This window comes from Meleagris gallopavo, chromosome 12 (assembly GCF_000146605.3).
Source record: "Meleagris gallopavo isolate NT-WF06-2002-E0010 breed Aviagen turkey brand Nicholas breeding stock chromosome 12, Turkey_5.1, whole genome shotgun sequence".
NCBI classification, from domain to species: domain Eukaryota; kingdom Metazoa; phylum Chordata; class Aves; order Galliformes; family Phasianidae; genus Meleagris; species Meleagris gallopavo.
This window is the reverse complement of record NC_015022.2, coordinates 13,037,971-13,065,481: the sequence shown is the minus strand read 5'-3', so window position 1 is coordinate 13,065,481 and position 27,511 is coordinate 13,037,971. Positions and strand designations below refer to the sequence as shown.

The following is a 27,511-nucleotide window of genomic DNA, read 5'->3' as shown; positions in this document are numbered from 1 at the left end:
GAGAGAGCACTGTGGCACTGGTAGCACCTGATGTTCATAGCATGAGTGTAAGCCTTAGTAGCAAGATGCTTATGGGAACATTCTACTTTGAATAGGATTCTGCCTACAACCAGGAGAATAAAAGTGCCTTAACTTGGATGTGGCTCTTGAAGGGGAAGTGGTGTATTTTCTAGTTTCCAGTGTGGCAGGCCCCAGAGTAACAGCTGAATTTAGGCATGAACCACAAATTGTTAAATGCTACTACTTGGTTGTAAACCGAAGTGCTACTAAAGCGTGGTGCATGTACCACACTGGGACACATTGTAAAATGAGCATAACAAACTCCAAGTGGTAGATGGGTTTTGGACAAAGGGATGCAGGTGATAAACAGTTAATTTTCCAATTAGGCTCTTTTTCAAACACTCTAGTAATCCAAGACAGATATTTTCTTCTGCCGTTTTAGTCTAAGCTGACACAGTGCTGTGTATTCCATCACCTTCAGGCAGGAAGTTAGAAGATAAGATGAGCAAGACTTGTTGTATTTCCTGAGGTAGAATGCAGCTCCTTTACCAGCTTGTGTCTATCTTTGGCCAAAAGCTTCACTGTATATGTTTCACTTTTTCCAGTCTATACAACATGGATGATTAGTCACTTACCTACTGCCCAGATATATGGAAGGCAAGTTTTAATTAGATAATGCTTGCAAAGGTACTTTAAGCTTAAAAAATTACTGCACAGTGTAAGTGATAAGTATTATTATAATTGTTATTAACTTGTCATCATAGCTGTATTAAAAATATATTACCTGTATGTTATTTCTGAAGGAGAGCAGCAAGCAAAATGTTTTAATTATTATTAAGTGACTGAAAGGCATGGTAGATACAACTTGTAAGATGATTTTAAAAGGAAAAAAGCACCCTTTGGTCTCTTATTTCCTTTCTAGTAACAAGTGCATTATCTTCTAGAGAGCTCATGAGACTTTGGGAACATTTTTGGAAAGAGAATATAAATAAAGTAGTGAGGAACAGATGTTGCTATGGTCGTTTTTTTAATTCCATCAAGACCATACAGATGAGAGGTGAAAATACATTTGCACTCTCCAGACAGAAGATGAGATCTTGCTCAATGGTGTTTCAGTTCATTAGGAAAACTGTGTTATAACTGTCAGTAATACTGTAGAATTCTGGTCAGAATAGGGCCCTCATCGTGCACGGTCCTGTAGAAATGCATGAGGAAAGATGATCTCAGCTCCCATATAAGTAGGCAAAGATAAGTTAGGGCATGTAAGTGGAGGATAGCACTGATGCTCACCTACTGAGATAAATAAATCTCATGCCAGCGTTGCAACAAACGCTACGTGGGCTGCAGCACCAGCAAAGCCCAGAATAGTCCAGAATAATAGCCTCTTCCTTGCTTGTTAATTTGGGTTTCCTGCTGGCAGGGTAGTGTTGAAAAAGGGATGTGGAAGAAAAAGTATTAGCCTAGTGTGGTAACAAGGAAGCAGAAGAACCATCTCAGGGTGTCAGCACCTGCAGGAAAGAGGGAGGGAAGAAAGAAAAATGCTGTTTTTAAAGTTTATTTCAGAGTTACTGCATCGTATGATGGATTGTGAGGGGAACAGATTATATGCTGTAGGAATACATGATCGTTTACGTTGTGCACACGCAGGTGGTTTTTCTGGCATATGAGTGAAGAAAAGTGAAGCCTCACAAAAACACTTGTGAACTTCCTGCTGCTCCCAGATTGGTGGCAAGAGGTAATTCAAAGTCTAGAAGCATCTGGGTAGTTTTCTGGAATTGCAAAGAGGCTCAAAAGAAGAATGAAGTAGACTGCTAAGCACTTTGAGAGCTGTGCATCTGTACTCTCAGGATCATCAGATCTGAGCACTACAGGGGCAAAGAAGCATAGTCTTCTAGGGTAGTATCAAGGTCAGAGGTGTCTGGTGGCGCAGAGCTTATGGGTTAGGTGGCCATTTTATACAGGAGAGACTTTTTGACTGCAGAATTACTGATGATAGAAGAATAAGATTTTACTGGACCAAAAGAAGACTTCCCAAATGTGTATGGAAAACATATAGGGAGTATGTTCCTGCAAAGTCCTGCTTACTCCAGTATCTTTGACCACAAATACAAATTTGGATGGGAGAACTCAGATGATCTCAGCACTTTGTGAAAGTTATCCATGAGGAAGGTTATCTTACCTTCCAAGTAATGCTGACTAAAGCTAGAGGCTAGGGAGGTGAGTCCTTTCCTTCCCCACAATACAGGAATGGTTCTTAATCATTCTTCACCATTAAAACTAATGGGATCTAGATCAAATGGTACTGTCCTGACCTTTAAAAAAATTGCTGTAGGTATTCCTATATTTATTGATTCACTGCATTTTTTTAATGAGTCTCTTTGTCCAATACTCCAGTAGTTTATTTGTGAGAAAAGTGTTGGGGTGATGGGTTCATCTGAGGATAAAATCACAGGTTTTCAGTTTGCCTGTGAGACTCAGTGTTCCTGTACTGTCTATTGATCCACTCAGTATCATTTACATGTTTCTAACTATTACATTCAGATACAAAATAAATAAATAAATCCACACACACAAAAAAACAAACAACCCAACAGCATTGTATTGTGTCTTCTGTATGAAAAAGAGCTGATTGTTTTGGAGAGTTTGACAAGAATAATTACCTTTTCTCTCCACCCCTTTGAACAAGAATGAACAGCAGCAAAACAAACTAGTATTGTAAATTTCAGGAGCTGAAATTGCGTCTTTTGGTTGCCTTCTCTATTTTGCATTTTAATGCAACGTTGATGATAACATTTGTCAAAGAAACCTCCCAGTCCTTCAGAATCAGAAGGTTCCACAACAGCATAATTGGTGCTGTGTGGGAAAAATATTGTTTGAAATGTACTTGTGGATGCAATTTGCTGTGAAGCTTCTCCCTAAAGCGCATGAATTGTTTCTTCATCTGTGCTGAAAGAAAACTTTCTTACCCAGTCTCAAGTCATCTCTTTATCAGAGTACATCTCTTGCAAGAGACTACATTGGGAATAGATTGAGAAGCTCTCTTCAAAATTTTGTGGTTTTAATGCAGGGATCTCCAAGGGCTTGAGTACATTAATAGGCCTTGATGGCCCTGACCGACCTCCTTTGTGTCTTCCACCCAACACCCTTTGCCCATGGATTGAGAAGCCCTAATTAAACTCTGTCCTGGCCACTTGGTCCTTGCCTGTCTATGCTGTAGAGAGGACTCATTACCACAAACTCATGGATCATGGTTGAACATGCCTGCCATCCCTGGGCATGCCCTGCTCAGTTACCGTGGGAGAGGACCCTGGCTGGCGAGGCTCATGACCTCCTGGCTTTGATGTCAAGCCCAGTCCCCTGTCTCCTAGAGAGGAACTGACCCTCATGTTCCCGTACAGGGAGAGACTGGAGGACTTGAAAAGGGGAGTTCCAAAAGAGGATTTTTGGTTAGCTTTTAACTTGCAAATATACGTGAAGTCAAGTCTCTGTAGGCAACCTCCATAAAAACCCTTTTCCCTCCTTTTCCTACACAGGAGGGAGCCATTGATGACATTTGAAAGGTTTTTATAAATGTCCTGTGTTTTTCCTGGAATATCCTTTGTCTTCCTGAATGACTGGTTTCATATTCTAGTGAGTTATTTGTCTTTTTGAAGTCTTCAAGCTTTCACAGAATATTTTCATACGGAATTGCTTAAGCATGTCAATAAGAAGTTTTATCTTGATTCTTGGAAGCAATGCATCAATGTTAGCTCAATGCATTAGTTTAAATATCTAAACTGCACTATGTGAACTAGCATTAGGTTCTTTATTTTTACCTTCACAAAATGAAATAACCTCTTACCTCCTATGAGAGTTCCCATCCTGGAGCAGCTGGGTCTGGGTGTGTTCAACACTGCTACATGCTGTTCTGTAGTGTTCTGTTGCTCACCTGCCTGTGGGGACAGTGAATCCCAACAGAGCCCTGAAAGTAGGTTTGCTCAGTGGTGCTTAAAATCATGATGCTTCTAACATTTTTGTGTCTAGCAGGACCACAGTTTATCAGGCCTTCCTACTTTTCATATAGCTGACATGTGCATTGTTATACTACGGAATGTTGATGAGCACTGTTCTATTTTTTGTCCTTCTTGCTACTGGGATTGGATTGATTGTATTTGCAAGAGGCCTTCCCAGGCTTTGCACAACAGTGGGTTGAGTCTGGAGCTCATCTGCAATATGAGGTGAAAACTCATTTAGGATAGATAGTTCTCTGAATGTTTAGTTCTTTCATTTGCATCTGGAAGTGATAACTTTCTACTTCCCTCTTCTTCTCTTCCTTTAGAAACCACTACCGCTGCAGTGCAGCTGCAGGAGGAAGCTTAAAAGGGAAATGCTATTACACTCTCACCTTCAGCATCAAGTTCCCTCACGAAGATGATGTCTGCTATCTGGCCTACCATTACCCCTACACCTACTCTGCAATGATGGTAATGCTGATATGTCCATCTAGATTAGACAGCAGGCCTGACAGATTAGAGCTGCTTGAGAATGAGAAGATGTTGTGATAGCATAGAGGTCTGCTCTCACAAGCAGTTGTTTAATTATCATGATGCTCTCATTGTCTTACTTGAAGCTTCAGGCTTTGTTAGCTTCAGAGCCCAGAATGTTGTAGGAAAAATGATTTCTTTATGGAATAAGCTGGAGTGCAAACATTATAGTTGTAAGGTAATGCAAACCAAAGATGTCTCCATTTGCTCGGAGGTGTGGTATCCCCCTGAGAGAAGAAGGAGGATTCTAAAGCTAATGACAAGTCAGAAGTAAAGGCTGCTCACTGCTGCTTCTGACAGAAGACAGCAGCTCAGCTTTCAGAGCTACACCCACAAGCAGAGTGATACCACAGTGCTGGGTTTCATTCAAATCCTCCTTGTCAGCTGTTTCATCTGTTCCAGTTGGAGTGTTAGGAGGTGTTTGTGACACCACGAATGAGTGCTGTTGATTCAGAAACTAAGAAAATATAAATCCAAAGCATCAAGTGTATTATTAAGTTGTACCAAGTTTACTTTCTGGGGAAAGATTTGTTTCCTATAGCCTTTTCTGGTCAAAAGTTGATGTTAAGGGAGTTTTCTGGTAAACACATCCAATATATTTTCTCAGATTAATGTGGGAGAACCAAAGATCTCAATGGAAAGTAGAATAAAAGAAAAATGAGTGGTTCTGGGATTTGCTTTGCTTTGTTGCTGAGGGTGGAAAGGATATTACTGCAAATGAAGAGTGATCCTATAGGTCAGTCTTTTACCCACTATTTCTGCCCTCTAGCAAAAAAAAAAGAAAAAGAAAATATATATATATATATATATATATATATATATATATATATATAAATTTCTGCTGTTAGCCTTTTTAGTTCTGAAACCAAACCAGTGTGGTTTGGTTAAAAAAATAAAATAAAATAAAATAAAGTCTTATTCTAATTTTTACATGGATATTAATTTGCCATTATTAGATATGAAAGCACACACAGATTTTTGAGGGAGACAGAGTACAAAGTACTCTCTTACTTCGTAGCCTTGCAGCTCTGTATGCTGCCAGCATGGTTTAATTAGATTAATTCCCTCTTGAAAACCAGTCTCTTGTCAAGTGCTTTGCATCCCATTATGGACGTTTAAAGAAACTGCTTTTCAGTATCTGGGAGAAGGCCTCTCAGGCCTTCATGGTCCAAACTGTGCCTACCAGCACTCTTCTCGTCAGGCTTATGGCCACCAACTATTCCTCTGTATCAGTGAGGAAAAGGCTTTCTCCCAGGAGTGGGTTTTGACCTATAGCCTTAAGGGCACGTATGTACTACAGTCTGTTGGGGACAAGACAAATGTAATACTGAAGAAGTAAGTGGGCTTATTCACCACCATACTTTATTATGGAGATGCAGTGCCTCATCATTGTTTTACTGTTATTGATTTCTACCTTCCGCTGACAAGAAAAGCAGGAGAGTCTTGGAGAGTTTCCATGCTCTGAGAATCACTGAATATCTCACCTACTCCTGGATGAACAGAATAGAGATGAAAAAGATATTATTCCTGGACTTGCAGGGCCAAGTCTTGAAGTATTTCACCACCTCTTTCAATAGAATGCTCATTGAAGTTGAAGGAAATTTTGCCTCTGGAAAAGTTTAAATGAACTCAGGCTCAGTTAGGACCATAAAAATTGGTAAATGAGAATTATGGATGGAAAAGATCGATAGATTGTTCTGTACAGCTATTTAGCCAAAGCAAAATTGTTGCATCTAATAATTCTAAAAAGCTTATTTGCTTGGAATGGTTTAGAATATCCTGAGTGATGCAATTCACACATTTCCATGTTACTTCAATTTCCACAGTGATAAACTAAATCGGGTCTGTGTACCAGCAGATTTTAGTTTAAAGCATTTGACCACTGCTAGAGTACGTTGATTTTACATATCAGTAATAAATTAAAAGTGATTAGGAACCCAAGGGCTCAATTAAATATATGGTGCTTTAGGGAAGAAGATAAACTTGTTTTTGGAGTTAGTCATTTGGAAACGTTTTAAAATATCATATATATTTAATAGTTACAGGCATATTTACTATGCTGTGGAATCCTATTTGATCTGGGTGCACTCTGCAGTTCATTATTTTTTGTCCATTAGTAATTGTATTTATTTTATGAACAGTAATTTATCTGTTTTTATATTATAGTGTTAATTGTTTAGATATCTAGCTGAAATCTCTGTGGCTGCTATACCCAATTAAATTTCACTGGGATTAGAAACATAAGTAAATCATGATATTGAGTTATCTGTATCTATGTAAGCTCTTTAAATGGGTCTAATAATTGAATTTACTTTATAGAGCAGTATGTTAATTGTTTTGCAGCATAGATGACTGTAAATTTCAGTTCTGTGTTTACATTCAAGTGGTCACTGAGAAAGCAGTTTGAAAGATGAAGTTTGAGGTTTTAGGAACATAAATGTCTTGTCCCTTAAACACTGGCTAAGATTTAGCCCTGACTCATTAGCACAAACACTTGGAATGTAAAGGTTGTTCTGTGTTCTCATGCACTGTAGTTAAGGTCCTGTTAGCATCATGCATACTGCAATATGTCTATTTATACCAGTCTAGAGACAGCTAGACAACTTGTATTCCACAGCAGTTAGCAGCACCCTGCAGTGGGGTTACTTGAAGTATCATTGCCACTTTCACTTACAGTGTAAAGACAGAGAGCCACTGAGATCTGCACGTCATCTGCTGTGTGGGTGGTGAAGGGCTGTGTGTCTAATGAGGCGATCAGAACTAGTTCCAAAAAGATATTGTTTTTAGTTTGACTATTCATTTTCTCAAATTTCTCAAGGAGCTGTTCTATGTAAGAATTATTTAAAACTGGCAACCATGAAATCTGGTGGGGAAAAAAAATAAAACCTCTTATTTTTAAGTACTTTCTTAGAAAGATACCTTTGCTTATGTTATCCATTAATGATGATACACAGTGTTTTCATGTAAACTTTTTGACTGCCTCTAATCTGGACTTGTTCCTAAGTCTCAGCAATACATGCTTGACAGCTAACCAGCCAGTTCTATGAATGCTAAAAAGGACAACTTTTCACACATACTACATGGTGCCTATACATAAAGAATATGTGATTTTCTTCTGGACTTCATGTATGCGTAGAAATTACTTGGCACTAATAAAAGTACCTAGGAACTGTTCTGGTAAAATGACATAGCTAATAGTCATGTGCAGCTTTAGTGAACTCGGGTGCATTCTGAATGGCTCATGGATATTGTTGGCATGTACAAAGAAGTGATACTAACTGGAAGGAGAGAGGAGCTGGTAAGTTAGCAAGAGATAAAATGAGTGCCAAAAATGGCATACAGTTAGTGGAATAAAATCAGATTTTATCGACAGTGGACTCACTGATGAATCTGCTTGTTTTCTTCTTTCTCAGTCTCATCTTGATGTCCTGGAACAAAGTAGGAACCCTAAGAAGGTCTACTGGAGGCAACAGGCACTCTGCCAGACACTGAGAGGAAATACGTGCCCATTGCTCACAATCACTGCTATGCCAGAATCTAAAAAAAGTGATGACTTGGAGCAATTCTGTAAGTAGACAAATGAAGTATTGAAAAAAAAATGCTGGTAACTTGATTTTCTTGCCTTTCTTTGCCAATAAAGTACGAGATCACTCCCGGATATGTACAGTAATTGAAGTGTACTGTTCAAATTCCAGCATGCCCAGAAGCTCCATCTGGACATAATATAGCTTCCTGCATTTTGCCCTAGTTCTGACTGAAGGTCCACTACCTACTGATGACTGTCATTTCTATCATGCTAAGTCTAAAGATGATTATTTCTAACTGTGAAAGTAAAAAATTTAGACCTCCAATGGCTTTGATTAATGATGTTACTTAAGTTTGTGTAAACAAAAGCAAATGACAAGAAGATTCTGGTTAGCATCACATTGGATTAGCTTTGATTTTCAAGTTGAAACGTCAGACTACCTTTATGTAGGTTGAATTAAGAGAGCAACCATTTGTTTTTTTTTCTCCCTGACTGTGGAACAAGGCACAAAGAGTTCTTTCCTCTGCTCTTAAAAATAACTGTAACATAGGTGGAGAACTTCTAGATTTAGATCTACATTGCTTTAGGATCTTATGGGTTGATATGCAAATATGTAATGAGATACTAGGCTAGCTGTTTCCAAAGAGATTCTGTGATATATTTTATAATGGAATTCTCCTTTCAGAAGTATGTGGTGATAATTGAGTTGAACGTCTCATAATGTCCATGCCAAATACATAAACTAAAAGGAATATCAAATGTCGGAGTTGGGGAAGTTATTGCTGTCTCTCCTGATTCAGGGTTAGAGTGACAGCTGTTATGCTGACATTAATATAATCATCCTGAGCCCAGATCTTGTTATAATAATCACAGAATCACAGAGTTGCAGGGGTTGGAAAGTATCTCAAGAGATCATCAAGTCCAACCCCACTGCTAAAGCAAGTTCTCTACAATAGGTCACACAGGTAGGTGTCCAGATGAGTCTTGAACACCTCCATAGAGGAGACTGACTCAGCAGCATCTTTGAGAACCTGTACCAGTGCATTTTTTTTTTTTTTTACTCTAGTATTAGCAAGTTTCTGAGCATAAATGTACTTTTCAGGGCTGAAATTTTAAAGCAAACTTGAAAAAAAAATTGCAAACCAGAGCCTACATGGGAGTTCATCAGGTGCTTGCCTGCAGACAGCCTTAATGATGGCAACTGGAGGCAGTGTCAGGGAGAAAATTATATTGCTGGCTTTGCTATTATTGGCATTATTTACATTACAATATCACATACAGTACATGATTATGGAGTTTGGCTGTGTCAGGCATGAACAGCACCTGCCATGAAGAGAGAATTCCTGCCCTTAAGAACTTTTGTTCTGTGATAGATAATCATATAGAACAGAAAACCAGTGGGTGGGAGTTGTGGTGGGGGAAGCTGGTTATGGAAAATCTTTGGCACTCTGCAGATGGTCACCTGTTCAGATGTTAGCTGTTGACAGCAATTTTCAAACCTCTTGGCACACGGTCTTAGTAGGGCAACTGAAATTGGAATTGGAGAGTGGAGTCACCCAGATGAGATATGCAGTGAACAAGGTTTTCTGCCCCAATAAATATATGTTTCCAACAAGGATACAGAATAAAAAGATGAGCTAATGGTTTGATTTAACAAAGCAAGAACTTGATGTGGGGCAGTCACGTGATTAGTGAGTGTGCTAAACATTGCATTAAGCACGTTTGGCTTTGAAAGGACTTTCTGCAAATGCTTGCTATTCGATTTCAAAATATCCATCAGTTTTCCCAGACAAAAAGTGCCGGTCTTGCTGACTGACCCAACAGTGTGCCACAGTCTGCAGACATGCAGACACAGTGATCAGGATAAAAAGAAGAAAATCATAGGCCTGTACCAAGGAAAGTCAAGCAGGAGTAGTTAAGGGTGTTTTTACCTTTGGTTCCAGCCACAAGAGGGAACTGTAACTGCGTATGGTAATCATGTGCTAGACTGTGTCATCTACAGTCCTTAGAGACAGCAGTGAACTGAAACCTTGTGCCAGATGTGCTACAGCAGAGAATAGATGACCTCTGTGTATGCAGAGCTTACAGCTGTACTTGAGACGATTGAGAAGTACAGGCATACAGAAATGAGGATCATGAGGAAATGACAGCAGTGCTGACCAGAGCAATCATAACCAAGAGGCATGCTGCTTTTAGGGAGTATCATGAAGTAAAAGTGACAGTATTAGAAGGCATTGCCTTTTTCTGAAGCACTCTGTCCTCTGAGAATGCATCTTGCAGTATTGAAGTAGAGTCTGACAGGCTTTCAAAGGTCATTAACCTGTCTGTGGTGGCAAGGTTTTTCCACACTCCCAGTATGCTGTAGGCTTGGGCTACGCATTAAAAACAGATTTGCTGAAAGATTCATCAATCTGTGAACATTTCAAACAGGTATTTATTTCAAATGCTTTGGGTTGTTGTAATATCTGGGTTCAAATCTTAGTTATGTGTCTCAAATCCTCTTTATTTTCAAGATAGAAATATCTCTTTTTGTGATCTTACATGAATCCATTTGAAACTCTTAGTTCTGACCAAAATCCTGTGATATGGTGTGCCAACAAATTCTTCTACTGAAGCTTTACTAAGCAGTAATATTGACTTCTTAAATCTATCCATGAACAAATTGAACTCAATCAAGCCAGAGTATGTAAAAAACCCAACTGCCTGAGCTAAAACAGAAATTGGTTAGGGGAGAGACAGTGTCAAGGCAAGGCAACAGAGTTTCTCTCATGTTTCCAAGACTATAAATGTAAACATCAATACTCTTAGGTGATGAAAATATTTGTTGTTTTATCAAGTGGAAGAAGAGCAAGCACACCATGTGTTTTATGCTGTGAGGATGCCTCCAGGCAAATGTGAATAACCACATATATGCTTATTTTGTTTAAGCTTGGATAATTATGGCTTTTGGAGACACGTTTAGTCTAATTTGTGCTGCTGCTTTCTGTGGCTGTGGTCAACAGTTGCTTCTTAGTTTCCTCATCTTGTATGAAGTGCCTTTCTCTCTGTGAAGTGGGTTTGGCTGATGGCTCAACGGGGATGGCTCAATGTTTGTCAATATTTTACAGGCTAAAATCATAACTCAGAAGCAGTAACTGTGAGGGAGCCAAAGAGGGGAGACTTTCCCATTCTTTTGAAGAGTATCCATGCATATACATTTCAGCTTTAGAGTGATTCTGTAGCACTTGTGGACTTGGCACACGAGTATTGAATAAAAATTAATGGCCCTTGTTCTTTCTTACTGTTTCTAGAGCCTCTCCAATTCGTAGTTCTCAGGAGCTATAGCCATTTTACTTTTCTTCAAATTTATTATTTCTGCTTTGTACATCTGTTAATCTGTACCTGGAGATATTCTTTTCAGTAGTACCAGTGGCTCCGGTAAAATACAGAACTCTTCAGGGCTTCAGCTGTTGCACATGATTGTACTTTGATTGAAATCCTCCTACAGTGCAGATGCACGAGGAGTGGGAAACATCACTGATGAAGAGACATTGGGTGAAGAGTGCTGGGACGAGAGCATGATACTCCCAGTAGGAGTGCAGTGGGAAGGAATTATTGCAGTACTGGAGAAGCTGATACAGTGGGAGCAGCCCAGGGATGATGAAGGCATGGCATCTTCTATGTCAGCTATGCTTTATTTTCCTCACTCAGCTCTTTCAGTTTGGTCTTGTCAGGCTTTTGATTAATGTGGTCCTTGGATGGTTAAATTTGTCTGAGTTAAATTTATTAATGTGCACCTTGTTAATAGGAAGCACAAGCCATGCACGCTTGCAGGAACCGCACATTCACTGCATACTAAAGGGAAGAAAAATGGGCTGCTGTTTTTCTTCATTATGCCTAGTTTATGTGAGGCTTGATGTTCACTTAGGCTCCTTTCTCCTTCCTCTCTTTCTATCTTGTGTTTATGTGATGGCGGTGTACTGAATTATTTTTATTAAATTCTCAATTCTGAAACTGAAATGAGGAAAGAAAGAAACGAGCCAGGAACTCTTTGCATCCCTGCTTTTTGTATTTCTGTCATTCAGCAGCTCAGTTGTGAACAACACAACATTTGCTCAAACTTTATCAGATTCTGTTGATCTCAGAGGGCTGGAAGTGAAACTCTGAGGAAAGACAGTGGTTTGTGCTGAGCTTTACATCTCCACAGATGTGTACAAATTAAAACTGGGAGGCTCTACTTTGTTGTCTTGGAACTTGCCCTTCCTGCAGTCCTGTGAAGACTGAGTATCCAGCAAGAAAGGATGTCTTTGCTTCTCAGTCCAGGTAGTATCTCACACAGACTTGTAATGAAGATAAAGCTCTTACTTTCTCAATCTGATCATACATAATAAGCACAAATGATGAGATGAGGGGATTGTTTTTCTTTCCTGTCATCTATCTTTTCCACACCCCTCTTTCTCTCCTTACTCCTTCTCATAGAGTTACACCATCTCCACAATGAGAGGGACTTTGCAAGAGGGAGCAGTTCTCAACATCACATTTGAAATGTTCTCTAATCAGTGCAGAAGCAGTGAGAATGACAAAGCTTCAAATTTGGATGCTTAGTGAATTTAATAGGAGCTTGCAGAGGGTTTGTTGCATGTATCCCAACGAAGGCAGTGTTAACATTGTGTTTGTTCACTTAGCAGTACTTTGCAAACTCTTAATTCACAGTGTAATGCATTCAAATATGCAGTATGTGACTGCATTCTACTAAGTCTCTCTGACAGTTTATCACTGCAATTAATCTCTGCTCATTAGGATAATCTCTTTTATTCCTGGTTGTTGACTTGCATGCTCCAGTTTTTAACAGATACAGACAATTGCAAATTTGTAGATAGTGCCTAATCTCGTCAGTATTTCCTCTTTATGTTATTATATGTATTTCTTCTGTAGGTGCCATTTTTTGGTAATGAGATGTGCTTGAGCCTAGCATGTAATAAAATGGTAGTCATAGCTAAAACTAACTTCCAGTGGTACAAAAATCTGTCACATCTAGTTGTTCTTTCATGTCAAAAGCTGAGTTTATCAGTTTGGTAGGAAGAATAAATATATATATATATTCTAGGAAGATTAAATGAACTCAATCAGTAATCTCCAGGAGATGATGAACATGGTAATGCACAGTGATCCCCTTTTAGACAAGAACTGAACTTTAATGAAAGATTTTCTTTAGCTGATCTGTACCTGTAGCATTGTACTGCTGAGGCATTAAAATGTTTAAAACATGAAGACTTAACTTCATGCCTACAAGATGCCCATAGGGATGACGGAATGACTCTTTCTCTCTTTCTGTTCACTCATGTGGAAAGTGATGTTTAATTATGATGGGAAGAGAACTAATAACTTGAAGCATTCACTATAAATACGAAAATAAATCAGAAATAAAGTGGGTACAGCAGCAGTTTCTCCAATCTATCATCCTGAGTTTCTGAGCCAAAACAAACGACTGGGAAGGCAAAGGTGAAAACTGGTTCTTTGGGTGCACTGCAGCAAACAGGAGCCAATAAGACTGTGAAGGATAGCTGACTGGTACCTGCAGGCTGTCGGTTACTGCTGGAAATGGCAGAGCAACTGGGCAGATTAACTCTTCAAGGGAGAGGTGTAAGCAACACATTTAACGAGTCGTACATGGGTAATGATAAAGTTCTATTCTAGTAAAGAAAGTAGGGCTCATCGGTATGTTCCTGATGTTAAGAGTGACTGAATTGAAAACACTGAGTACGACAGGAGTGTTCAGAGAAAGACTGTTTACTCCGTACTACTGTTTTGAGTTTATCATATAGGCATTCCTCTGGTTTTTCCTTGGCTGCACACTGAGGTGGAGTGGACTACCTGTCCAGTTAGAGAGGGAAAAGAGAGGGCATTTCTAAAGTAATGTACAGTTGATGAATTGGAATGGTGCCTACTACAAGAGGATAACTGAAACACAGACAAAGGAATTCACTGAGGATTAGAGATTTGCATTATTCTATAGTTATACAGCTGCCTGCCACTGGCTGATGACCGTCAGCATTACTGCATTTTCATCTCAAAGAAGGGACTTATATTACCATAGGGGTCGATCCTGCATCCACTGAGAATACGTGGACATTGTTACTTCTGCAGTCATTGTTTATGGTATCACAAATGAAGTAATTGGAAAGCACTCTTCATGGCTGATTGTACTGTGGTGACTCCTGTTAACAGTACTGATTATGTGCTGTATTATGAGCATTTCCCCCAGCCCACGTACCTGATGAGTGCCCTTATAGCAGTTTCTGCAGCTTTACAGAGATGAATGCTGGGGTTTAAAGTTAAACCTGAATGTCCTAGATAATTAGCAGCAGTGGAAAGGAAAATTAAGCAAAAGATGGCACTGGCAAATGGATTTACATCTGTAACAGCTGTCACTTGGAGTTAACTCTTTGGTCATTGCTTGTCCTCTATATATAGGGCTGCAGAAGCCATTATGGAAATTATTATAGAGAGACAATGACACCTCCTGAAATTAAATGTAATCTTTTTGGGAGTTAAAATGCATTTTCTGCCTGAGCATGTTTCTAATGATGGAAAGAGCGATATTTTTGAGATAAGGAAGGGAAGGATGCTTGAGCCCTTTGGATTTCTGATGCTCCTAGAACTAAAATGAGAGGTTAAGTGAGACTAATGAGGTGTACTTAACTTGGTCTCAGCCTACAGAATGAAAAAGACTGTAGTTGGGGGAAACATTCTAACATTTCTCAATTTGCTTAAGTTAGTTTGATGGTTGCTTGGCAGCTTTCGTCTTAGAAAGAAGCGAGCCTCTTTGCTTTTAAATGCAATTTACAGCAAAGAACAAGTCCTCAGCAAAGAACAGCAAAGAATTGCAAAGGCCACTTGTGCAGGATACTGGGAAATAATGATCATGTGGAAAATGTACACAGTTTAATTAAGCACATTGATTACATCAATATGATTCAAACAGTTTAGTGCTCCAATCAGCGTAATCTCATTAAATGTAATTCAGGTCTCGATAATTGATTAAAAATGCATTATAGTTTATGAATTATTGACTGGGAGTTATTATAACTGTGCCTGCTCCCCGCGTGGCAACTAGCATTGCATATTAATTGTGAAAGGTTCATGCTCTCTTCTCTTGAACAACTTTTTCAAAGCTGGAGATGACATATCTCCTAATGAAACAAGGATCAAATTAGATCAATGCCTTATTGGAGTTAGCCCACCCAAAAGGAAAATGCACTCTTGAAAGGAAGCTGTCATCTAATAGTATTGAAATAGGGACGTAGAATGGCCTGCTTTGATTAGTAATGATCTTTCCAGCAGCCAGAAGAACTGCCCGTAGCAATTGAGCTGGAGTGCTAACCTAGGATTGTGCTGGTTGGGCACAGTTCACAGCAGCAAGCACATCTGTCATTCTCTTAATGTCATCTCATGCTGAACTTCTTCCAACACAGACACCACCCCCATAGCCATTGCTGCTGAACCCTTAAGTCTCACCCATATGCCAACTGTTCATAGAGCAATACAGATCTCCCTATTTCTGTCTGGGTGTTGAGTGGTTTCTGTGAAAAGGATGGAAGCTTTTGTGATGGCATTTATACATCACAAGACTCATACAAGAAAAAACACCATTACTACCATTGATGAAAGTCTTGAGAAGAAACCAAGAATTTAAGAAAACATCCTCTCCTCAAATAAAAGCCCCTGGTGAGATGATGTTTCATGAATTTAAACAGATGATGATGTTTCTGATTGTCCTTCTGCCCACCCAAGTTCTTAACATGATCCAAATTGCATCTTATTCGAATCCACCAGCACTGTATTTCCTTAATATTTACAGAATCTGTGCTGCCTTTTCTTTTCCTTCCTTCTTTTTTTGTATCTATCCCTTACATGTGATTGTATTTAAAAATGAACAGATTTCAGTGCGTATAGAAATTGAATGAGATGATGATTATAGCAAACTGAGGAAAAACAAACAAACAAACATAGTTTTTGCTTAATATGTCTGCAACAGTGAATTTATATATTCTGTTCAGCTGAAGACTTGTTCCTAATTTGCAGAGGTGCTGGTTTGTCTCTTGCTTCGTACCAAACACTTTGTTTTTGGTGACAGTAAGTCAGCTGCTGTGAAAACTGTGATCTGTTTGAATGCAGCGGAGAAGAACGGCTGAATAGAATTGTCATGTAATCTGCAGTGCTAAACAGAGAGCTGAGAAGATGAACTTTTTCTGCTCAAATAGGCAGTTTGTCAAGCATCTGAAGCCAAAGGGAAGATCTCCAGACGTCTAACGCTGACAATGCATGCCCTACATTTCTCCAGATGATCTTTCAATTTGAAACACATTTTCTCTCTTTTGTTTTGAAATCACAACAAGGTGGCAGCCCCCATGTCCCAAACAGTGCTCCATTTCCAGACAAATTCCTACAAACCCTCTTTGGGTATTTAGTCTGCTGCCATAAAGGTGGAAGCTAGCTGAGTTGAACAGGGTGTATCTGAGATAATATGGGACTGTCTTGCAGTCTTCTTTGCGGATTGTTCTGTGCAAATTTCTGCCTTTTCTTCAACATTTACTATGTTGCCTTTCGGGCAGTCAGTCCCCTCTTTGTTCCAAGGGATTCATAAACTTTCCATATCCTTATCATGTCCTTTCCAGAGAGGAAATATTTTGATTATCAGAAGCATTTTCTAGCTGTGTCTTTTTGGTTGGTATGGACTTGGGCTAGAATAATGCTTAGCATTGGCTATACTCTATTTTTTTCAGTATATCAGAGCCTTTTCTGAAACATTAATGAAGTAAACATCCTGAAAGTCTAAATCAGTATGCAACTTGTTGTAATTATTTTTTGAAACGATTGGTGTTAAATGTCTCAGAGGTGCCTTCTCATAGTGCATGGCCCTATCTTTGTTTTTGTTACAAAATCGTGAATGGAGCTGGACAAGGTTTGGGAGAGTTCATGTGGATTTCATATATTTCAAAAACAATATAGAGACAGCTGCTTGGAACACACCTGTGTCATAAAACCCTGTGCTCTTTGCAAGCTTCTGTAGGAGTAATAAGCTGTCCACATTCTCACCTTCGCAGAAGGGGGAAAAATAATTCATCTTCTCTCCCTCAAGGGGAAAGGCTTTGGGCAAAACCCACAGATGTTGTGCTTCCAATTGTCAGCCTGTGTATCTGGTAGAAGTATTGAAATATGGCCCAGCAGAGCCCCTAGACAGCTTTTACTCCCTGAAATGGTGAATGAACATTGAACTTCTACCAGGCTTCTGTTATCCACTTCGAATCATGGCATGGAGGAAAAAAAATACCTGAGCGTATTTCATGGAGCTGCACATCTCCGCTGCCTGGCTATAAATTCCAGTCACACACAGTGCTGTGGGGCATACACTAAAAGGTCAACGTGCTACTGGATAAATTAGCCAGGGAGGCATTTGAATTGAGTTACATCTTTTCTCAATGTGACAGAGAGAGGTTCTGTGAGGGAGGGCATAATTTTAGGGTCAGATTGACTGCAGAGAATATTGTTATAAGCAATATGCTTGCAAAAAGGGTGAAGAGTTAAGGCTTGTGACTGGAGGTAACAGCAGAGGTCAGGAAGGGGGTTTCTTCCAGCTGGTCACAATGTTGCCCAGTTAGTCACGTGACTAATCACAGGTGATTGCACTAATTAAGGCCTGGAGCAAGTGCTGCAGGGTGCAGGGGGTTGGCCTGGAGTTTGTTGGGTTTGCTCCTGCACACCTGTGACAAATCAGTTGCTTCCAGGCTTCAGATTGGAGCTGGAGGCGTGAGCCGTGTGCTGGTAGGCCGCGGATCACACCAATTTGTCCTTGAGGAGTCAGTAGGAAGACTCCCGTTGGTTGCTGGGCTGCAGAATTGCTGTAAGGTAAGAGGCTACAGTTTTGTAGTGGTAGACGTGCTGCTTGTCTGCAGTGCTCTTTTCCATCTGATCTGCTGTCTGTAAGGCAATTAAGAAGTATTTTTTGAAGAAAAGGAGATGATCTGCTGGGCTGTCACAGTGACCAATTGTTTTCCTTTGTTTGGTTGTATCTCTTTATTGCTAACTACTAGGCAAGCTGTGCTCGGGGAGCAAGAGGCAGAAGAACTGGCAGGTTGCCTTGTGAAACAGAGTAATACGTGGCTGGAAAGCTCACCAACTGTAGCATACGTATTAGCTGATATCAGAGCCAAACAAATGTACTTGCTATTGTAAAGAACGGCTTTTGTCTCCAGTTATATATTTTTTTCTCTTCTGGACCAGATTCTGATCTTAATCCAGATTCACGCTGCTTTGTGATGCCTTTTGATCTCATAAGAATAAACTGGTCTTTCGCATTTGCTCTGAGTGCAAGAAGTGGGCTCTACTGCTACTCTTCTAGTGAACCATTGCTTTTGGTTTGGGAACTCAGAAAGAGTTTAGGAGAAGGTGATCAAGTCTTGTACAAACTGCTGTCTCATGGCCCTGTGGATCTTGTGTATTCTGCTCTGTAACAGTGGGCTTTTGCTGTGCAAAGGGGAAAGTGTTATCAATACACAAAGCAAGTAAACTGTTGGGAAACGGTGTAGGGAGCACTTTCTAATGAAGGTTGACTAAACTAGTCATAAATTATAAGTTGTTGATGTTGTTTGGGTTGCATGGAGCAGCTTTACTGCCTGTTTGGCAGAGCTGCAGGTGGGCTGTTCAGCTGCTCTGCCCACTTTCATGCAGGCAGCTCTACATTCATGTGAAACACAGCAAATGGTATTTCTCTCAGCTAATCCTAATATTAATATATCTGGGAACCCCAGTGGGTGAGGAGGCATTTTTGCAATATGTGGCATGCGTTTGGTTTTCCCCTGGTTTTGTATCTGTAATACCAAACACCTGCTGTTAGTAATTCCCACCTGTCAGTTGATTTTTCTGGGATGTTCTCTGCGGATTTCTATCAGAACTGTTTAAGTGAGTTTCTTTTCTCTAATTCTAGGATAGGATCATCGCTATGTGAGCGATACAGCCAATCTTATCCCAGTGAAACAAGAACAGCAATATGTTGAAACTGGTAGTTTGCAGACACCACTGGCTGATGCTTCTTGTTGCTTATGATTCCAGAAACAACAATTTGCAATTAATGGGCTGCAATTATATATAAAATGAAATAAGACTGAAAATACCCTATAATGATTTTTAAAATGCTGTGCTGTTAATGAGAGGATTTGTCCATGTCTACATCAAAGAGAGACTTGTTAGCTCTCTGAGCTTGCCCACCTGTTTCTAATGCAGAAATAGAAATTGCCAATAAACAAGTGGAGACAGCTGCTATGTTCAGACTGTAAATGTGCTGATAAGATCAACTAGTTGACAAGTGACATGGCAGATACTGTAAAGTGCACCAGTTTTTGCAGAGAGCTAAACTTGGACTTCTGTATCTCTTCAGAATGCTTTTTATATGGCTGATGGATGTCAGTTTCTAGGTGACAAAACTACACGCACTGGGACTTTTGCTTTCATTTTAGACCATTTAGGTTTCTCTGCAGTTTCTTCTACTTCATTTTGTTATTTTGCAGAATTTGGTAACAGAAGGAAAAAATACAGCATAGTGTGTCTCTTCTGTTTTCCTCATCTATCCCAGAAGAGCGGAGGAGAAAAAGCCAATAACAGCAAAAAAAGAAGAAATGCACACAGGAAATGTTGGATTTTGAAGTCACCAGCTATCCATTGTATCTGTGAGCAGGCCTCCCAAGCTTTGCTGGTCTTGTCAGGACTGCGTTCCTTAAGATATCTTAGAGATGTTCCATGCCTTTTCTCCCTACTCTACCTTACATTTATGTTAATGAACTTTGCATAATTGAATCAGGTCTCAGAATCAACAGGACTTGTTCTAGATTTTGACTCTTTCCCAAAGAAGCCATTTTCTCTATATCATTTATCAGAAAATGATATCTATCAAATCATCAGTGCATTTAGAATTTAATTTGCTCTCTCAATTGTGATTGTTGTGCTACTTATGGGGAGAAAGATGTAATCTCCCTGCCACTTTGTAATTTTTTTACAAGCTTTTTCTCTTCTTTCTTCATTGAATTTGTTTAAGAAACTGTTGTGAAGATTTGCTCAGTTAGCTCTGGTGCTGTTTTTGTCTCTTGGAAATAGGCTGTGCTTTGTGTTTAAATGCCTGTTGAGTAAATGTGAGTGAGTGACATAATCAGGATGGATTGGAGGTATGTGGTGACCCACAAGTAGCTGAAGTATCCTTGATGACTCAGGAAGTACATGAAAATGCATTATGAAGATTTTTTTTTCTTTCTGAATTTTCTTTTTCTCCTTGAGTGAAGACCTACTGCAACATCCCATTTCCTCTCCTCATTCTTCCCCTAATCTGGATTTATTGATTTCATATTACTTTTTATTGTTCTACAAACGTTACTTTTCTCCCATAGTCTGAATGCAATACACAGTAGCAATGCCGGAGAATTGTGACACTCCGTGAAGGTTTGCGTGAGCTAATTTTAGGAGAAGCATATGGGTTTTGGTGTGTAAGTGACAGTCATGCTGTAACATTGTGGTATAGGACAGTTAACATAACTGAGGGGGGACAGTATAAGTAGTATTTAGGTGCCAGATTCAATTCATTTTAATGGCTAATGGAAATAATACCAAGTTAAAAAGTAGAGGGGCTGCTTTGAAGTTGTTCATGGCTGAAATTCATTCCTTAAAGGAACGTGGATAGTACAGAATACTTCATGACTAGGATTTTGGAAGCTGATGTTAAGCTTGAACTCGGTGACTGATGTGTATGCTGTTCTTTGGCAACTTATTCAATTGTTCTTCAAATCCCTGCTTTATTAACTTGGAATATGCCTGAAACATGTAATTATCAGTTTGTGAAGTGTTTCAGGAGAAGAGTGAGATGGAGTTTATTATTGTTAGCATCAAACTCTGACAGATTTCCCAGAGGGCCTTTTGGTACCATGGCAATCACCTAACAGAAGACTGTAACTAGTGATTGAAGTGAAAACGAAGAAAAAAAAAGGTTTATGGATGGGATGGCAGAAAGTCCTTAAATACACTGTCGGTCAGGCTGTACCTTCAGGAATAAAAATGCAGAGAGGCTTTTATTGTAAAAGTGAGGCTGTAGGGATAAATACAGCAGAAACTATCAGTGCCTTGATTTGTTTCCTTTGTACTTGCTGTGCTGGAGTCATTTCTGAAAAAAATGACGTCTTTATTTTTAAAGCGTTCCCTACCCTTGTAGCTTGGTTTAAAAGGTGCAGCCAAGGTCATCTCTTCCCCTTCCTGACCAGCAGGAGACAGGGTAGACTGTAACAAGATTAGTGTCTCAGCTGCTCTGTCATTTTGTAGCATTGCAGGTCACCCCAGCAGAGCCAGGGAATTTGTATCGCAGCAGAGTAGGAGCGCATTCTGTAGAGCAGGCGTCGAAGGCCGTTCTTGAAATGCAGTCCTGTAAATCCTGGCCCCTGGCAGCCCAAGCTGTTTAGTTATGTTTTATGAATCAGGTCATATCGTGTCTGTCACAGCTTCGAGATCACAAACTCCTTCTGTGACAGCTTTGTCAAGTGTTTTGAAAGGGCAAAAAAAACAGCTCGAGGGTCACCGTGGAGTGTAATGCAACGTGCAGGAATTGTTTTTCACAAAGAGTGACTGGCCAGGGGCAAAAGAAAAAGCATGAGAAATGTGAAGGATGTGGGGATCTCAGTGGCTGTGGTGCCCCCTATCCATCTTCCCTCTGTGTTTAGCACTTGCAAACTGTGAATGAGCAATCAGTGTAGTGACATAGAGTCTGTACTAACATAGGTGGTGGGCCTGCAAGCTATGCAGAATGTGGATAGATTTGAAACAGCATCCTTGTTCTTAAGTGGTGACTTGCTGCTTAATTTCCTTTACATCTTCCCCTCGCAATCAGAACACTCTCTGGGCCCTCCTTCAAGCTTGTCAAGTGTCTTTCCCACCAGTTGGGATATTACTTGCAGTGCAGATACTGTGACCTTATTTGTTAGCTTGTCAGGATGCGACTTGAAATTGGGCTCAGCTCAGATACAATAATTGCTGTTTGCACGCAGGATGATGCTGGTGAGATGCTCCCCATGAGGCCATCTGCTAACCTGTCTCAAATGTAATTTAATAGAAGTCAAATAAAATAAATCAAATTAAAGCATGCAGCTAATGCATGCAAGCTCTGAAATGAATTTGGATTACAAGCAGGCAGAAAGACTAAATAGTTGGTTTCTTCATCCATGAAGAAAGTATGCTAAGACAGAAAACAAAAATAATTGAAGCAGACCCTCTGATTTTGAGGTTGATGGGATGTTAGATGACAGGGGAACTTTATTGATATAAGAAGGTTTTTGTTACTAGTGTATTCCTGTAGTTAGAAAACGTGAGTTAGAAGTCTTTACAAACAATGTGTTGGTGTAAGAAGCTTTTTTAAATGTAGCAGGAAGATAAATAATCTTTGCAATGCTTGCTGTTAGCTTGTCATGACTATGATTTACAGGGATTTTCTTTTATTTAAATAAGTGTTTCCTTTAAAAGCATTCTGATAGTTTACAGAGCTGAAGATGAAGTGGCAGTGAGTGCTCTGAAATAGAACTGTTTCATTGCAAGTGCTTCATTTCAGGTAAGGATTTGTTCAGACTATAAAGAATGGCTGAGCTGCAGTGGAAGGATTCCTTGGCAATATAAATTGGGAAAGCTCTGCTAGGGAAATGTTGGGTTGAATATGCAAGGAGGCACCAGAATTGGAGAAACATGTCAGGCAGTATCAGCTTCACAAACCTATAGCGTAGTTTGTAGTAGACATCAGAAATTCAAACTGATCAGCAGCCATCGTTCATGCTGTTAAATTATTTGACAAAAAGAGCCTTCTGGAGATGATAGTTGAAATAGAATATCACTTAAGAAGGTATGAATCAAATAACAGAATGATCTCTTGTGTGAAAACTCACACTTTAATGGTATGTAGCATGGTATTAGGGAAAAGCAAGTGGATACTGGACGTTGTGTTCACTTGTATTAGTTTTCCCTCTGGAACTGATAAGACTGTTTTGCAGCCTTACTCCTTTATTCAGGAATACCTTTATTCTAAGCTTTGTAGCAACTTCTAGGGAGGAAAAAATTCTTTTTTTTTTGTTTCCCTTTGCCCATCCTTCCTACCATCTTAAGCCTAAGAAGAAACAATTTTCCTCTGACTAGTTGTCTTTCTAGCTTGACATTCCACTCCCTGTAGGGATTGATGTAGAAAGCCATGATTCATCAGAAATCACTTTGCTAGCATCTGAATGGAAGAACTTCTTCCTGATCTTATGGTAACTGCATAGTGTGTTGGCGTACACACACCAGTTAAAATTTCCTCATGCTATCTATGTTACTGCACTGGCAAATCTTGCTCTACCTGTCTTTCTGTCAAGTATGCTGAAGTTCTGATTATGCCATAGGATCTCAATTGCCTAATCATCTTTAGGATATGCCAGTATTGCTTGGTTCTCAACTTGCTTGCAAGCTTCAGGGTTCATCTGGTTCTATTCCTTGGAAAATTGTTGTTCTGTTCATTACCTGAACAGCTACCGGAAGCCTTTGATTTGAGAGTTTGAATGGAAGCTGTTAAAAAAAAACTGCAGTATTTCCAGGTTGCTCTTTATCCAGGAGAATAAAGATTAGGACCAGCCTCTGACATTAAACTGACGTGTTCTCCTAAACGCTTTTTTTGGTGTGTGTGTGAATGATGAAGTTACATTCATCATGTTTTAGATGCAAATATTAGCTCATCCCACTTAATTATTTATCAAGACAACACTATATATCTAGAAGTAGACTTGACTGGGCTGAAGGATACATGAATCTGCACCACTGGAGGGTGGACAGTAGGAAAGTCTACCTAAAGATATTTCTGCATCGCTGTAGTGTTAAACCCTCCCAGTTCACCAGCCCAGTCAAATCCTTTTCATATTTATATTGCACATATCACATATCCTAGAAGATGAAAAATGGCACAGCTTATGCCATGACACAAGATCTTTGGGCTCTTACCAGTTGTGCTCTCATAATGATCTCCCTGAAGGACCTTCTATGTTATTCCCCTGCTTTCATTCTCTTAATCAGCTCTATGAGTTCATCCAAACTCTTGCTATTGAGATAAAATTAATTGTTATGAGTTGGGAGACAGTTCTTGCTTATCAGCCTCTTTACGTGAAAAGTGAGAATTCCTTTTGGGATATTCTAAAATATGGGATAGCCTTGGACAGGAGTGATTCCACAGATGAGGTCCTTTACTGAGAAGCTGTTGACACAATGAAGTGTTATAAGGTGTGTTTTCTAGACTTTGTTTTCTTTTTCTCTTTTCCTATGAGGTTCTTCAGGTGCAACAAGACACAAAGTTTAATACTCTCCTAGCTTGCTAACTGCAGGAGAAATGCAAGATAATATTTTAAGAAACATTTCCTGCCAGAATATTTCTAGAGCAGTGGAGTGATAAATATCAAATCAAGTGAAGACCAAGAATTTAATTTTTCCCATCAGAGCCAATCTGCAATGCTTTTTATCTTGACAAAAATTGATATTTTATCCCTTTGATAATGGGAGGCTCTGATTGCACTTCCTTTTAATATATTTTACTTCTTACAAGTCATTCCCGAAGGAATACCTCAAGTCAGAGGCAGAGATGGATCTGTACCTCTTAAAGACACAACCCATGTTTAAGAATGAGTGCTGCTTTATGCTGCTGGTGGTATTAGGTGAGTTTTAAATCTTCTCCTTACTACAGAATGTCTCATGTAGAGCAGAAGAGCTTGAAGGACTACACAACACAACTCGTTTCCCTGTTAAATTTGGATGATGGTCCCAGTGGTGAAAGAAATGCTGACAAATGCTCTGTTTTCCACGCCCATCGTAGGACCAACAGATATCATTGCTGGCCCCACACTGATCTTAGCTTCCTTAGTAACAAAAACATTGGGCAACACATTGAAGCATTCACACACTGTTCCTCTCCTGCCCAGATTCCCACAAGGAGCCTTTCCAGAAAAAAATAAGGGCTTCAGGGATGGATCCGTGGGAATGAGTAAGAAAACAAATGCCTGTCGGGTTATCTCTGTCCCCAGCTACTGCAAGGTTGTTATGTACAGAATGGCTTCTAGTGCTCTGGGCAGTGTATATTTAATGCTAACTTCTACTTCTCCACAGGGGAAACTCTTCAATATAATTCACTGATATTCAACTTCTGCAAAGTTTCGTCCCATTAACCCTGGCTTCACCATAGTTTAGTACTCTAAGCAACTACTTTTGATACTGTGCCTATTCTCAGAGTGATGGCAATGAAGGGTGGGGGGATATTGCACTGGGGTGAAGGCTGTCTCTCATAAGGAGAAGAAATGGGTTGAGGTGTTAGTGAGTGTGAGAGACATTTACTCCTGGAGTGTGCCCTGGGGGCATCCCACTGCCAGTGATCTCTGCTGCAGACTGTCCATCTGCTGCCCTTGATTTCTACAGAGAAGCTATTAATGACACAGAGCTGGGGATGTGGCCCATGGGCAGCTTATGGCTCAGAATTCAAAGCTCTGATGCTCTGCCCTGTAGATGCAAAGTCAGCTTGATCCCTTTAGGGATCAGATACGCAGAGGTTTCTCTAGCTGGGAATGTCACAGAAAACGCAGAATTGTTGTTCTCGCATTATTGAAATATGCCCTGCAAATGAGATAGATAGGCTATGAGCAAGTAGTGTATGCGTAGGATAAAATGCAATAGTCAAGGATGAAAATATTGCTGTTTTGAAGCTGAAACCTTATTAAAGTCCTGTCTGTCCGATTTGGGCAAATTCTTTCTAAAGTATCATGTGTCACCAAAATCCCATTAAACTGTCACATAAATTATCAGAGTTTCCTTTTCCCATCAGCATGGATTACCCAGGGAGATATTTTTATGACAATGGAAACTTTCTCAGCCTGCTCCTCCTGCCTGATTTCATTTCAGATGAAATCCTTCTCTCAGAAAATAGCCAGTGGATTTCTTTGCTCTGCCTGCGCAGCACTTATCCTGCAGGTCTCTGCTGCACTTATGTCCTGCCTGTACCTTCTTTTATGTATGGGACAGTTTAGGGCAATGGTTCCACTGCTCTGCTCATACTGAATGAGCATAGTGTTGTAGTCTGTTTTATGGATCTCTTCTCCAGTGTCTTCTGCATCTGCTGACTGCATCTTCTCTCAGCCCAGTGTTGTCATCCTATGAAAAACCCAGAAAGTGAAAGCCATAAGAGCACCTAACTTGAAAGTATTTCTTTCCTACTTGGCATGTCTCGAAGATATTTTGTTTCTGCAAGGCGATCTACGATTTTCCCACGCTGGCTAAAAAACATGTGGACTGATGGTTAGTAGTAGAAAACACATGCTAGTAGAAAATACTTGAGTACCTGCTGCTGTAGAAAAAATTAAGGCTGTAATGCATGTGTTATGGAAGCAGGAGATGGTAGAGCCTTGCCTGCTTTTGATGATAATCTAGAGCTCCCTACATTGGCTATCTAGATGGAAGGACTCTTGGAGCTGGTTACAGTTTTTGCTTCTTGCTGTTTTCAAAGGGCAGGCTAGGGTACGCTGGAAAACCTGTAGACTTAAGAATAATAGAGGGGCTTTGGGAGATAATTATTAATGAAGGAAATCCCAATAGTAGTATTACTCCCAGTAATTACTACAGTAGTAAGGCTGTTAGTAACAGAGGATCCAATAGAGAAGTTTCCATAACTATTTTTGACCTGTATTTGGAAGAAGCCCAGACGTCAAAATATCATGATGACATATTTCTGAGTAGTCACTAATTAATGCCTAATGCTTAACACGCATTTTGAGTGGCTGACATTAGGTAGTAAGCAGTCACCTTGCATTGGAGCGATCAGAAGAGGTGGTTGAGGTTCTTTGTGAATTTGAATAGTGATTCCAGCCAATCTCAGGACACAAGAGTTGGTTTCAGAGGTATGGAGGACATTCTTGGACCTGATTTCTAAATGTATAGCTAGGATGACCTATGTGATAATAGACCTAGCACTGATGCTATTTTGAGCTCTGGGATGGAGTGTCTTGATATAGAACTTCCATAAATGAGAATTTAAAGGAAGGCAGTGTAAATATGGAAGCACACATGTGAATGCAGTCAAGTTACTACAGATTGGTTTAGCAAATAGACAATAATTCCTTTTTTTTTTTTTAAATGCAACCTAGTCCTAGTGGACAATGAGAGCAACTGATTTTCTCTTTTAATATAACCTTTTTGCAATGTAAAGCTTATTTGCTTCTTCTCTGTTCGTCTTTCAAGTTGAAAATCCATTTTCTCCAATTTTCTTCAAAGTTGTGACTTCCAAACATTTTATTATTCTTTAATGGCTTTTTCTTCAGTTTCCATTTTTGAACTTTGGTGGCCAGCAGTAGACACAGTACTTCAGCAAATTGTTTTGTTCATTGAGTTGAGCAAAGTGGGAATAAAA

General features: G+C 39.7%; 1 protein-coding gene across 3 annotated transcripts in view; it reads left to right on the top strand.

The window, feature by feature from the left end:
* Nucleotides 1-27,511, top strand: part of AGBL1 (ATP/GTP binding protein like 1) — a 300,344-nt gene that overhangs the window by 100,830 nt on the left and 172,003 nt on the right. For all 3 annotated transcript variants that reach the window (XM_010717492.3, XM_010717491.3, XM_010717493.3), the window contains 2 exons: nucleotides 4,319-4,463; nucleotides 7,937-8,090. In XM_010717492.3, the coding sequence (XP_010715794.1) occupies nucleotides 4,319-4,463; nucleotides 7,937-8,090 (299 nt within the window). The remainder of the gene's footprint in view (nucleotides 1-4,318; nucleotides 4,464-7,936; nucleotides 8,091-27,511) is intronic.